General features: G+C 37.8%; 1 protein-coding gene across 1 annotated transcript in view; it reads right to left on the reverse strand.

The window, feature by feature from the left end:
• The window catches only part of LOC111147527 (HBS1 like translational GTPase), an 84333-nt gene that overhangs the window by 32733 nt on the left and 38216 nt on the right, over positions 1 to 13384 (reverse strand). Inside the window, exon 5 of the mRNA XM_022503590.1 lies at positions 1995 to 2103. Coding sequence (XP_022359298.1) covers positions 1995 to 2103 — 109 coding nt within the window. The remainder of the gene's footprint in view (positions 1 to 1994; positions 2104 to 13384) is intronic.

Here is a 13384-nt window from a genome sequence, read left to right on the forward strand (position 1 = left end):
CAGGAGAAGCAGGCTCCCCACTGAGCAGGGAGCCCGATGTGGGACTGAATCCCAGACCCTGGGACCATGACCTGAGCTGAAAGCAGAAGTTTCTCCGACTGAGCCACCTGGGCACCCCTCCAAGTTTATTTTTAAAATAAAATATATTTCCCCAAGGACTCTGATCAATAAATAAGCTATTCTATGAAAGAAATATGATGATGAACAGTAATGGTCGCTGTCCTCATGAAGCATATAGTCTTGTAAGGTTCTGAAAGGCTTGTATTACACTTGTGAAGTAGAGAGTTAGGTTGTCAAGAATTATTTACTTGTACTTACTATTTTTTTCTTGATCATTTATTATAATTATTCCCATAGATAACTATGCACTTACTTCTAATGTGATACATTAGTTTGGGTTTATTAGTATGTTGCTAAGATTTCTGAAACATTTTTCAATAAGATTATAAAATCCTTAAAATAAGGAATTGTATATTCTATTTATTTTTCTTCTTCTTAGTGGAAATAATCCCATTATAGGACTGTATGGTTCCCAAAACACAAGAATAAAAAAGAAATTTATGATTCTGACAACCCAACCCCAATTCAGAGAGAAAAGACATATATTAAGTTTTTGATAACTAAATGAGGACTCAAAATTATTGTAGTGGGCTACAATTACTACCCAAATTAAATGTCATTCATTTTAATTCATTAAATGTCACTCATTAAAATTTCATTCATCCAATCATTCAACATACACTGAACACTTATTCTGTTCTAGATATGGGATACTTTCCTTCACCAAATTAGAATCTAAATCAAGTATTGCTTATATAAAATCAAAATAATTGAACTAAGTGATCATAAAGATTCTTTACAACCAAGACTTGTGAAACTTCCATTAATTTATTTTTTTCCATTTTTTAAAAGATTTTATTTATTTTTAAATTTTTATTTTTTTGAAACTTCCATTAATTTAGATACAGCAATGTTAAAGGGAGAAAAATAAGGCTGCTTAGTTTTTATTTCTTGAAATTAAAAAAAAATCCTCTACTTTGTTGTTTATATTTCATAATATTGATTCTTATCTATCTAAAGGACAGACAAAATATATGTATAATTTATAAGTAAAGGATTTAAGAAATAAACAATCTGAAAATTCTTGAAGAGGTTTAAAGTTAATGTTGAAAGTTAGTGTTTCAAAGAGGTTTAAAGTTTACTGTGTTGTTAAGTCTCAAGCAACCAATTTCCCTTGCTTACAGAAACTCTCCAGAGAGGCGCCTAAGTGGCTCAGTCGGTTTAAGGGGCTGCCTTTGGCTCAGGTCATGATCTCTAGGTCCTCAGATCCAGCCCACGTAGAGCTCCCTGCTCAGCAGGGAGCCTGCTTCTCCCTCTCATTCTGCCTTTCCCCCTGCTTGTGCTCTGTCTCTCTCTCACTGGAATAAATAAAATTAAAAAAAAAAAATTGGGGGGGAATCCTCTTATGATAAGAACAAATGAGTGCTACTAATGTAGGATCTATAATTTCTCACCAGATTTGAAATTCTAGGTATGTTTCACTTTATATTTTGTGACTTTGTTCTAGTGATCCATTTCATTCAACCTGAAAATCTAAGAGAGTTTAAAGATTAGAGTTAGAAAAAAATTTTTAATTAATGATTACATGATTCACCAACCACTTTTAATTCCCAAACACTGCTTACCTACGCCATCTAGTGGTAGGGTTCCCGAGCTCAGAATGCTAGATTTCACAAAACAGAGGATTTTTGTTAAAATTTATTTAATTTATATGAGGAAATGGACAGTGAGCTAGATTGAGTAACATACATATTTAGTATCAATCCTAATTTTTCAACCCCTTTTCTTTATACCATGTCACACTGAGGACCCATGTTACTTTAACCTTACTGACACATCATGCAAAATTTATTAAGGTAGTTTCTCTTTCTTACAGTCAAGTGGAAGACAATACTGATTTCAAAAAAAAGATGGGGGAGGGCTTAAGAACTTACCCAGGCACTTCGAATCCCATAGTTTGCTTCTTTCCAGACACAGTCATTTTAGCAACTTTTGGCACAATTTCAGATTCACTTCGAGATGATTGGGAGTCTACTGATTTTCCTAATTAGAGAGTAAAATGTAAAGGGCTAGTTAGTTAAAGCTGATTTCTAGAAAATGTTACATACTATATACTACATAAATATACAGCATGATAATTTAGTGTTATAGAATTTGTATCTTTATACATATTCTTTTCCCTAAAAAAATTCAGTGAACATTAAAATGCTGAAATTTTTCTGTTACCTATATTCTGGGAAATCCCCTACTACTGGGATGCTGCTATGCTTAACCTCCACCAAATCTCTTCCTAATTTTGAACTGACTCTTAAGTTTCAGTATTAAGAGGTTACAAGGTGGTTTCTGCACTAAGCCTTGCTCTGACAGAATACCTAGACCCTAGGTCCCTGTCTCCTACCACGCCCTTTCATGCTACTAAAATTGTTTGGTCAGTTAGCAGATGGCTAAGCTATTTTTAATCCCGTGATACCTATAAACTGATGAGCAAGTTAAGAGGCTGCTGAATTGTGCTGGACACTGTACATACTTTACTTGCACACAATACTAGGCTTAGGAAGATATTTGATATCTAACAAGGATATGGGGGAAGAGGTCAATATAGAAAAAGTGAATTAAGAACAAGATCAATTATGAGCTAGGTCAAAGACTTTAATGCATTTGATATTTAAAAAACAGACCTGTGATTTATGGAATTCTTTAGAATGTAACTTTGTAATTTTCAGTAATATTACCATCAGGATTGGGTCCACTTAAAACTGGAAACTGCACATGCTACACTGGTAAATACATGTACATAAATTACTTTTTAAGTTAGAAAAGGTAAATTAATGTATATAATGCATACAAAACGCTTGCTATTTGCCTACTCTATGCCAAGCCCTATGCTGGAAATATAATGGCAAACAAAAGCAGACATAATCCCAGTGCTGAGAGAGCTTAAATCGACTGGACAAAGTGTACTAAGTGACCAAAAATAAAAAACTATTATTAGTGTTGGAATATGTACACGGTACCATAAGGTTTGGTGGCAGGGCACACAAATTAGAAGCTTCCACAGGAAAGCTAAGAGTTTAGCAATGACGCAAAAGGAAAGACCTACACAGAAAGGAAGAGCACTGTGAACTACACAGAAGGAAGAGCACTGTGAACGGAGAGAGTAGCTTGCACAGTGACTGTGCTGTGGGAGGCAGCGTGGACCTCAGAGGAAGTAAGAGCAGAAGGGAAAGGGAACACAGCTCACTAGCTGAAGCTGAAGCGGGGACAGCAGCCAGGCCACGCAGGAGCCCTCAGGCCAGGCCAGAGAGCCTAACACTTGTTCTAACAAAATAGGAAGCCACCAAAATGATGTAAGCAAGTAAGAGGAAGACCAAGAGAGAGGAGAAGACAGAGTCAAGCTCAAGGACAGGTGTGGGCTGGAGCATCTATCTGTGATTCATCAGCACATGATTAGTAGTTGAAGGCACACACCTAAGTGAGATCACAAAGCAAGTGAATACAGACTAAGAACAAAAGTGGTTCTAGGACAGGGCCTTGAAAGAAATCCAGCCTTTAATCGTTACAGGGACCCTGAGCCTGCAAAAGGTGACTGAGGAGGGCCGGGGTGGGCGGTGCCAAGGAAGCCAGGGGAAGAGTGGCTGATGGGGCTGGCACCGCCCAAGTCTCGGGAAACATTCACTAGTGACATAATCGCCTCAAGTAAAGGTCACTGGTAGAGTTCATAAGAGCCATCTGAGAGAAGTGAGAGAAGGAAACATCACAATGGGTTAAAAAAAATTTAAAAAAGTGAAGATGAGAAAACAGAGGCAGTACCTAGCCACAATCTCCTATCCACATTTCCACAATGTGAAAGCTCTGGAAAATTAAGGTTTTTGTCTTATTTTAATGTGGAAGCAAAACCTGACCTGGACTGACATGAAGGCTATTATAGCCCTTATTTATCCCACTTAAAGTGAAAAGTCATACATTTCAAGGTCAGAAATCACAATATGATGATTACAGGGTGCAGCCCCCCATTCCACTGAGGTTATCACACCATAGGTAGTACATACATGGTAATGCTTTTCTACATTCCAAAACTTCAGATTCCTGAGGCAACTCTGGTCCCAACGGCTTTAGATGAGAGATTACAGGCATGTGCAAATGACTCACTTAAAAAGTTTGGTGGAAAGGGAGGGCTATGGTAGAATGGTAGCAAAAAGGGTCAGCTGAGGGGCGCCTGGGTGGCTCAGTGGGTTAAGCCTCTGCCTTCTGCTCAGGTCATTATCTCAGGGTCCTGGAATCGAGCCCCGCATCGGGCTCTCTGCTTGGTGGGTAGCCTGCTTCCCCCTCTCTCTGCCTGCCTCTCTGCCTACTTGTGATCTTTCTCTCTCAAACAAATCTTTAAAAAAAAAAAAAAAAAAGGTCAGCTGATAGAAAGTACAGCACTGAGAGGGACTGGTTGAAAATATTAGGAAGAGATTACATCACATTACATATTTTAGAACTCCTGGGAAAGCAGAAAGGGATAGGATATGAAGCATAGGCCGAATCTAAATTAAGATAGATATTACTATACAGGAGGTAGGTTTGTGTGTTGAGGAGCTGGAAGATGAAAATTCCTAACGGTTAGCTTCTATTTACTCTGTAACAAGGAGCCAGTGACCTGGTGAGACTGAGGGTGAACAAGGGAAGTAAAAGGACTGGTGAAGCAAATGGTTTTCAATAGTCATCATACAAGGGGGAATGGCTGGACAGTAGTGAAGGCCCACTTAAGATCTGTGGTAACACCTGAAACTAAGGTAACATTGTGGGTCAATGATACTCAAATAAAAACATCTTTTAAAAAGATCAGTGATAATAAATTTATAATGGAATCACTCTGCCTTTCTTTGTGACTTTTTCTAGCAATGATCAGTCATTTAGGAATAGGCACAGCAAAGGCATTAACTACTTCATTCAGGGTTACATTTCTACCCAACAGGTGCAAGGAGAAAGCAAAGAAATAAGGCAGTTAAAGGTACTGGCAAAATGGGAGGAAAAGTTATTGAAATTAATCAAACAGGAATCCTAAGTGGGATTAAACAAATAAAATGACAAAGGAAGAGTACTGAAGCACTGGGATAAAGAAGAGAGGTCCACAGGTCAAGAGAAGGTCATGACCTGAGAAGCACAACTAGGTAGTCATGGTCAGAACAGGACTGTGAATTCATGATTCTGGAAGAGGGGAATCAGAGTGAATTGCTAAGGAGTTAAAGGTCACTGGAAATCAAGTGGTCAAGAAACTGAAAGTCCAGGTGGGGCTTCTGTCAGTGTTTTCCCACACTGATGCACAAATAAGCTACGATCATCAAGAACTGAAGCTGAAGAAGAGTACTGTAGGCCAACTGCCAGTATTCAATGAACAAGGAAGAGTGGACAACGAGGTTGCTCAGTAAATGACAGCAGTAAGGACTAATGAACAGGTGATTTAGGCAAAAGATGGGAATTTCAAAGGAGCAGAGACTTGAGGGGGAAAAAAAAGAATGGAGGAATAAGGAAAAGGCAGTAAAGAGAACAAAGTTGACATTCCAGGCCCTAAGGTTTGAGAGAATATAAGTGAAGTAAGGCAAGAAGTGGAAAAACCACTTGGAAAACACTGAAAATTACAGAGAGGTTTGATTTTTATGAAAAAAAGCAGTTCCAGAGTTATAGCAAAAGTAGAGAGGAGTGAGAGATGAGACAGGGATAAAAAAGGAGGACACACCGTACTGATGATGATGATGATGTTGGTGGTAGTGCTGGTGTCTGTAGGTAGGGAAGACATCCTAGGGCAAGGCAAAGAGGCATGGTGGATTTTGGCCTCTATCAAATAGGGGAGAAGAGTCATAAAGCACAGAAATGTCTTAATCCAAGCTATCCAGGACTAATTCCCACTTCCTACACATGTAGTACATTGGAACACTGTAATTTTGACTTTAAAAAAAAACTAAAACTAAAACTAAAATGACATAGAAGGTCTTAAACACAAAAATCACAATATGATCCTATAATACTTCTGTGGGATGCAATAAATACAAAACCTTTTCATTTCTAGTGATTCTTATCTATAAGATATCAAACACAATAAGTAGTATTTCAAAAATTCAATTAAGTGAAAAAATCTTTTTTTTACAAGTCTAGTATTATAGTTCTATCACCCACTAGAGCAGTAATTCTGAAATCTTTTTATTTAGGACACACACCCCTTTAAGAAGCTCACAAAAACAATGAGAAATACTTGCCAGAAAAACTCACCATACACACTAATTTTGCACACTATTTCAAGGGGTTCAATAATTCTACCTATAGAATCCTCCCTTTGATAAAACTTGACTTGGACTATTTTGGAAATATGCTAATTTCAATTTGGTGTTACCCACAAAGAAAAAAGATACATTCAATAAATTCCCACTGAGCTGTTGTCAACAGCAATGTGATACACTTCCACTTACCCAACCATATTACAAAGTTCCTCTCATAATTACCATCAGACTGATGCCAGGCAAAATCTACACATAGGTCAGAAGTGAACTAATAACTCAAATAACCAGTCATGGATCACAAAGAGACACATATGAGTATTTGAAGCCATCACATAAAAGTATGAAATGTTTACTGTGTTCTCCAACCTTCCCCAACCAACTAGAAATTCATTCACTGCATAACATACCTCAAAAAACTGAGCATTAAATTTTCAGAAAGTCCAAAAAATGTCAGTATGGAATGAATACTTGCACAGAAAAAGGAGGCATGGCTTCTGGTTCCTGCTCTGCCACTACTTAGCTACTACCTACCTTACAGCTTAAGCACCTTAATTTTGCTAGCTTCAGTTTTCTGATCTACAGATCATCCTCAACCTACAATGGAGTCAGGTCCCAATAAACCCATCAGAAGCTGAAAATATCATAAGCTGAGAATGTATTTAATACACCCAACCTATAGAACTTCACAGTTTAGCCCAGCCTACTTTAAATATGCTCAGAACATTTGCATTGACCTACAGTTGGGACAACTCATCTAATGCAAAGCCTACTTTTTAGTACAGTGTTGAGTATCCAATGTAATTTACTGAATACTGTACAGAAAGTGAAAAACAGAATGGCTGTGTGCATACTGGCTGTGGACCCCCGTGATCAGGTGAGTGACTGGAAGGTGCAGCTCACCGCCACTGTCCAGCATCATGAAGGAAGACAGCACCACATTATCAACTGAATAAAGATCAAAATTTGAAATCCAAGGTATGGTTTCTAATGAATGCATATCTTCAGCAACACTGTAAAGTCAAAACATCTAAGTAGAACCATTGTAAGTGGGAAACCATCTGTTACAACGAAATAAATGATTTCTGTCCAGTATTAGGTCTCTGACTCCCAAACCACTAAAATGATTTTTAAATCAAATAGCCCATTAGGAGGTAAAAGTAAAATGTGCCATTCCAGAGAAAAATAATCAATGTCCTCCCCCAAGTCATGTAAAACCTATCACAAAAAGATCTGCATTCTGAAATTTCACGTATTAGTGACTAGTGTTCAGTCTCTAGGAAAACGGAGGAGACTCAATCATCATTTTGATTTTTCATTCAGATGGGAAAAACAGCTTACCCAGCTGATCAAGCTTAACCTGCTTATTTTATAGACGAAAAAAATGACACAAGGAAATTAAGTGACTTCACAGGACATGGCAGGACCCGCACTTAATCATTTCACCCTATCCGTCCAATTCACCATTCTCAAATACTAGTTGTCTCTAAAGCAAAGCCTTCTTTTGTCCCTGTAGTTATTCCTTCATGGAATGCTTTCTCCACGGCTTCACTGCTTCTTTTCTCAACTGAGATCTAAATAACAGTGTCTTAAGTTTTCTCTTAAATACAAAATTATCTAGGTCCCTTGCCCTGAAGATCTTTTTTAATGTATACGCCTTTGTAAAAGATACAAAGCTCAATTTCCCCAGCATCACACAACCGTCATACTCTTGCTGAATTTACTGAAAATGTAAACTTACATATCCACATGATTTACCTATTTCTGATTTATTTTTTTGGTCTTAAAGCACACTCAATTTTAGACTGACAGCTCTTGGGAGGGTGGAAACTGTCTTATACATATGTTCACATACTCCATAGCACATGAAAACAGTGTTGTGCCCACAACAAACATTCCAGAGAGTTTAATGATTATTAATCCCTAAGAGTTTACATTTTGAAGACATGAGATGATCTACTGCTTCTGCAAATTGTCATCAATCTCTTCTTTGGACAATAATCTCAACTTACTCTCTATTACTTGCACTTAATACCAGCCACCTCCTAAACCTGAGAGATCTCCATTCTAGAAAGCCAATTTGGCCCTGCTATGGGCATTCTCATATGCATTCCTGTTAGGTGCTTACATGTTCTTTTGCCTTCATAACAACCATGCCAACTATGTATAATCATACCCACTTTACTTTAGGAAAACTGAGGTATCAGTTGATTTGACAAAGGCTATACAACCGTGGCCTGTGATATAACTGGGCTTAGGAAAAGACATGAATTGCATGGTGGCTATTCTCAAAGGGCTTATACACTACCCTGGGAGATAATTATAAAGTGGTAGAGATGAGTTATAGAAACAATAAGAGAATTCAAAATACGCATCTAATTAGGAAAGTCTCAACAAATGAAATTTGACATGACCCTGAAAATAAAGAGAAGGCAAAAATAATTTGAGAAAAAGCATATTTAAGGGTCAACCAGGCAAAAATCTGAGTAAGACTGGGCTTTGTCACAGACAGTAACACAAAAGTATACTTTATCTTTAGATTGAGCCCAGGTTGTTGGTTTTTTTTTTCTTAATTTGCTTAAGTATCACACAAGTAAGTTTAAAGAGTACATATCAACAACAACAACAACAAAAAAGAATGATCCAGTAGTACAAAATCCAAAGGGACTATTTTGGGAAGAAACAAGCCAAGCTGATGCTGACGTTCATCTGCAAGAGTAAATGTGAGAGAATAACCAATAAAATTTTTAAATTAAGAATAATAGGGGACTCGCATTAGGCTCTCTGCTCAGCAGGGAGCCTGCTTCCTCCTCTCTTTCTGACTGCCTCTCTGCCTACTTGTGATCTCTCTCTCTGTCAAATAAATAAAATCTTAAAAAAAAAATTTAAAAAAAAAAAAAAAGAAGAATAGGGGACTTGAAGTACCAGATATCGAGACCTCTTATAAAGCTGGAGTAAATTAAAATGGGGCCATAAGAATAGTTTGATGAATGAGAACAGAGCATCTGCAAATGGACCAATTAATAGGAATATATTTCTTATACATAAGAACAGCATTTGAGTATATACAAAAATATGTAAGAATATACAGAGAGTTACAAATAGAAATTCAGTATATGCAAAGTGGTATTTCAAATCAGTTGGGAAAAGGATGGGTTATTCCATGTTGTATTGGGAATACTGGCCATGGAAAGAAATGTTCTATTATACGTCTGTGGTGTATCATATATAAATTCTTTGTTGATCAAAGATATGAATATAAAGAAGAAAAATATAAAAATATATTTATAGGCCACCTCGGTGGCTCAGATGGTTAAACAACTGCCTTTGGCTCAGGTCATGATCCCAGGGTCCTGGGATCCGGTCCCACATGGGGCTCCCTGCTTAGCAGGGAGTCTGTGCTTCTCTCTCTCCCTCTTCCTGCCACTCCCCCTGCTTGTACACGCACTCTATCAAATAAATAAAATCTTAAAACAAAATAAAATAACATAAAAATAAAAATATATTTATAGGGGCACCTAAGTGGCTCAGTCAGTTAACCCTCTATCTTCTGCTCAGGTCATGATCCCAGGGTCCTGGAACAGAGCCTCACAATGCGCTCCCTGCTCAGCAGGAAGCCTGTCTCTCCCTTTCCCTCTGCCCCTCCCCCGCTGCTTGTGCATTCTCACTCTCTCTAATAAATAAAATCTTTATAGAAAATATTTCCTTTATAAATATATATTTATAATCTTTAAGTAAGACTAACGAGTTTTATATAAGATTTCTCCCTCATTAAATATACCACAAGGGAACATAAAATATATAGGGGAAATATACATATATATAAGGGGTTAATATATATAATAAAAGAACTCCTGAGAAGGAAAAGAAAAGTGAATTGGGGGAAATCGGAAGGAGAGATGAAGCATGAGAGACTGTGGCCTCTGAGAAACAAACTGAGGGTTTTGGAGAGAGGGGTGGGGGGATAGGTGAACCTAGTGGTGGGTATTAAGGAGGGCACATACTGCATGGAGCACTGGGTGTGGGGCATAAACAGTGAACTTTGGAACACTGAAAAACAAAATAAAATTATAATTAAAAAATAATAATAAAAGAGTTCCTACAAACCAACAAGAGAAAACAACTCAGAGAGAAAGAAGTGAACAATAAAAGCACCAGGTCAAGATACACAAGTCAAAGAAAGGTGTAGCAGTGGAAAGGGGAGACACAAATCGGAGAGGGACTGAGGAAAAGGACTAAAAAGTGGAGGTGGTAGGAGAGAGGACAGAGAGGGAGACAGGGCAGAGGAACAAGTAGAAATATTTCTACTTTTTTATTAGCATCTAGAGTTGCCAAGGGAAAGAGGAAGAAGAGTGCTATCTTACACTATTAGCAAGAGCACAGCCTGATGCACTTTTGGCACAGAAAAAGGTGATAAAGTCAAAAATTTTACTATGTACATTATACTTCTGGCAATGTGTTCTACAGAAATATTAACAGGACTGTGGAACGGTGTATGAACAAGATTATTTACTGTGGTGCTGTCTGTAATGGCAAAAAAAGGTGGGTGTACATCAATAAGGGAACGGTTAAACAAATTACAGTACATCCAAACAATCCAGATATAAAAGTAGTAAACCCACACTCATGAAAAGGAACCCATGACACATTAAGTGGAAAAAGCAAGTACAATATTAAATAGCAAAGATGCTATATCACTATATTATCGGCATTAAAAAGTCCACAAGAATGGAAGTGAACTTTTAGAAGTGAATGATTATCACTTTGATAATTGATTTATCAATATTAATAATAATTGATTATTATCTCTCTAGAGAGAGGGATAATAAAAAGGAGGTAACTTTCATTTCAAAATGTACATACATTGCTTCTTGGCCTTTTGGCTAAGATCAAGTGTAAAATGTATATACTTCTAAGATACAACTATATTATTTTTATAATTAAAAATGTTTAAGTGAAGGGGCGCCTGGGTGGCTCAGTTGGTTAAGCATCTAATTTCAGCTCAGGTCGTGATTTCAGGGTCCTGGGATCAAGCCTGCACAGGACTCCCTGCTTGGCAGGGAGTCTGCTGCCCCACCCCCAGTTTGTGCTCTCTTTCTCTGTCACATAAATAAAATTTTTAAAATGTTTAAGTGAAAAGCATACAAATTAAGTCAAATACTTCAAAACACTAAAAACTTCCTTCTACACTGTTCTTCAGGGCACTCTTGATTTTTCTTATAAGTTAATAATATAAATCCTACTTGACAGTAACAGAATCAGCATCCCACAACCCAAACTCTTCCCACCAATGATCCTGAATACCGCATACTACTGAAAAGTTCGTGTTTGGAAACAAAAGTGCCAAATTCATCTAGCCAGTCATTCAATGACAACTATATATTCAGAATGCTCCACTATGCTGAAAAAAATCCTCTCGATTAGACTCTGAAGCTCCTTGACATTAGACTCTGAAGCTCCTTGACAGTAACGGCTGCAAATTTTTTCTTTCTCTCTTTCTGCAAATATTTGATACTTTGTACCCTATTGATGCATGTTTGCTGACTGCTGAAGTGAACAAACAAAATCATTGCCTCCTAGCTCTTCCAATGCTCTGACAAATTTCTAAAGGAATAAAGATGAAAACTAAAAGGGAATTATCAATGTGACTTTTCTGAACAATGTCATGGTAACTCTATCTTGCACACCTTATGTGCTCTAGAGCCGGATTTCCCAGCCTTGGTCCTGCTGATACTTCCGCAGGAAAGTTTTCTGCTGGGGTGGGGGGGGGCACGGCGCAGGGAGGGGTTCTGGAGTCCCCTCTGCAGCATTCCCTTAGGGTCTACACTTTCCTCCAGGTGAGGACTGCTCTATAGTTATTTGAAAAAGCATTAAATACACATTCTATACCCTATAATCACCATCTCAAATGCATAGATCCTCTCCTAACTCATCTTCTTGCCCACAAACTGATCAACTGTCCAATCAAGCTTGAAATCCCAGTTATTGATTTCTGATTCCCCCTTTTCTCAAAACCTCTATATACTACTAATTCTATTTACTTTTTCTCCATAAACATTTCTCAAATTTGTCCTTTCCTTTCCTTTCTCATCTACTTAGGTCAGGCCCTTAAGACCTCAAGGCTGATTTACCTTTCAAAACTCATCTCTTCCCTACTACTCCCGTAAGCAGACTGACATTTTCTGGCACACGCACCTCTTGTCTTCTCACATCCAGGGCCATGGCCCATGCTATTTCCATGTTCATGCAAATACCGTTATTTTCATTAAAATTATTCATACAAGGAAGCCAAGGCTTCTTGATAATGCTGGAATCACAGAGGCCAACTTTAGCACTGTATGATCAAAGACTCAGATTCATCCTACAAAGATTTACTGAGAGCCTACGAGGTAGAAACACCTGTCTCCTCTGTGTAATTGGCAATAGAATAAAATAACTGTAGATCCAGTTGCATACTTTCATGCTTCCACAGGAGAACGCCCATAACCACTCCATGTCAAAATCCTCCAACTTACCACAGTCTGGTCAAGTAGGTTAAGACATGGACTCTGCTGCAAGACAGCCTAGGTGGAATCCAGGCTCTGCTATTAACTATGTGACTTCAAATGAGTTATAGAACTTCCTTCTGTGCCTAGGTTCCTCATCTACAAAATAACAATAATGGAATCTACCTTACAGAGATGTTATGAGATTTTAAATAAGCCAATACATCTAAACTGTTTAGAGCAACGTGTGACATATATTAAGTATTCAGTGCTCCATAGTGATGACAGAAAGCAGCATAGTCTGTGGGTCTCTAATATCACCAAAATACCAACTTCCTTTTCCTCATTTGATAACAGGGTATCCACAGACACATATTACTCTCTGGCAATCACATATTAATGATGGGGAGAAGAAATATGCCAACTGTGTGACACTGCGCTAGGTACTAGGATAAACAGAAAATAATACAACATAATTCCTATCCTCAAGAGACAGAAGTCTACTAGAGGTAACACACATACTACCATGGGAACTGTGACAATGCAGGCAAAATCAATGTACAGGAAAGGTGCCACCCACCC

This window comes from Enhydra lutris, unplaced genomic scaffold (genome assembly GCF_002288905.1).
Source record: "Enhydra lutris kenyoni isolate GAN:26980312 unplaced genomic scaffold, ASM228890v2 scaffoldscaffold17, whole genome shotgun sequence".
Taxonomy (NCBI): domain Eukaryota; kingdom Metazoa; phylum Chordata; class Mammalia; order Carnivora; family Mustelidae; genus Enhydra; species Enhydra lutris.